Source organism: Habropoda laboriosa, unplaced genomic scaffold, assembly GCF_001263275.1.
Source record: "Habropoda laboriosa isolate 0110345459 unplaced genomic scaffold, ASM126327v1 scaffold572, whole genome shotgun sequence".
In the NCBI taxonomy this organism is placed as follows: Eukaryota; Metazoa; Arthropoda; class Insecta; order Hymenoptera; family Apidae; genus Habropoda; species Habropoda laboriosa.
Genome location: NW_017100701.1, coordinates 114,053 through 115,290, shown reverse-complemented (window position 1 = coordinate 115,290; position 1,238 = coordinate 114,053). Strand labels below are relative to the sequence as shown.

General features: G+C 31.4%; 1 protein-coding gene across 1 annotated transcript in view; it reads left to right on the top strand.

Moving 5' to 3' along the window:
• LOC108576963 overlaps positions 1-469 on the top strand; it is a 2,434-nt gene extending 1,965 nt beyond the window's left edge. The window contains exon 3 of the mRNA XM_017940040.1: positions 292-469. Within this exon, the coding sequence (XP_017795529.1) occupies positions 292-407 (116 nt within the window). The 3' untranslated portion in view covers positions 408-469. The remainder of the gene's footprint in view (positions 1-291) is intronic.
• Positions 470-1,238: the final 769 nt, after the last annotated feature.

Genomic DNA, 1,238 nt, shown 5'->3' with positions numbered 1-1,238 from the left:
TCAGAAAAGGTTCTATCGAGCGAACACCATTAGATCTCCAGCCGTTCGAGGAGACACAAGTACACTTCGAGTCGCGATCGAATACTCGAGTTTTCAAACAAGTTGTCAATCGTTTCGTGACGCACTCTACGTTTTGCTACGTATCAACAAAACAAATTTGAACTAGTTACCTAAGATTAATTTGGCGGGTAACAGTCGCGACCGCGAGCTTCCTTTTGAATTGACAGATATAGATTGTTTTGAAAATATTTCTTTCTCATATTTTGAATATTTTTATTATCTTCTGTACAGCCGTCAACGATGACGAATGCTTGGCAGCGAACATCTTCGCTCGATGTGGTTTTGAACACGTTAGGGGGCGGTTCCATCAGCTGGTAAATGACTTAAGAAATTTAGGCCAAGAGTAATGTATGTATATCCTCGATCAAACAAGTGACACAAATTCTACGATACTTATAATTAAACGAATCAGTTTTAAGAATGGAAAATAAAATGAAAGATATTGAAACCTTTTCTCTGTGTAGTTAGAACTTAACCCTTTCGTCCCAATAAAATTTTCCTAGTAAAAATAGAAGAATTCCTACGAAGCGATAATTTATTTATTTTAAAAAAATTACAAAATAATTCTTTTTAATATGAAGAAACTAAAAAATAATTCACATACATAGAAAAATATTGCTAGCTATCTTTATCATCTTGATACGTGTTACATAATTTGTAAACAACTATAGATAAGGATACATTGCTTCCAAGTAATTCACTGAATAAATCGTGAAATTCACAGGCAAATCATTTTTCTTTGTAGTAATAGCAAATGTTACGTTTCTGAATAAAATAACGTAAATATTATTTATTTACTGTAATCTCTGTTAAAGTTATGTAACGCTAAATAAATTCTAACGAGGTGTACCGAAACTTTTTTTCACTGCACATTAATTCTCGTGATTTTTCTCACTTTTTTTCTCACTTGTTGCGTTACAGGAGTTCTAGAAATTCGTGTAATTCTCTAGAAATTCAAGAAACACTATTGATTATCGCCTCGATTGCCCAAAGTTAGATAAAATATTCTATCAAATAGTGAATAGTTTACTTTATTTGAAATCATGCGTATAACTATGAAACTAAAATAGTTCGTCTCTTGTGATTCTTAATCTTAATAAAGAGTGCTTACAGTAGTATTTAAAAATAGTATTTTATTTGAAGGATATTGAAAAGTGGGACTTTATTTGGAAACATTT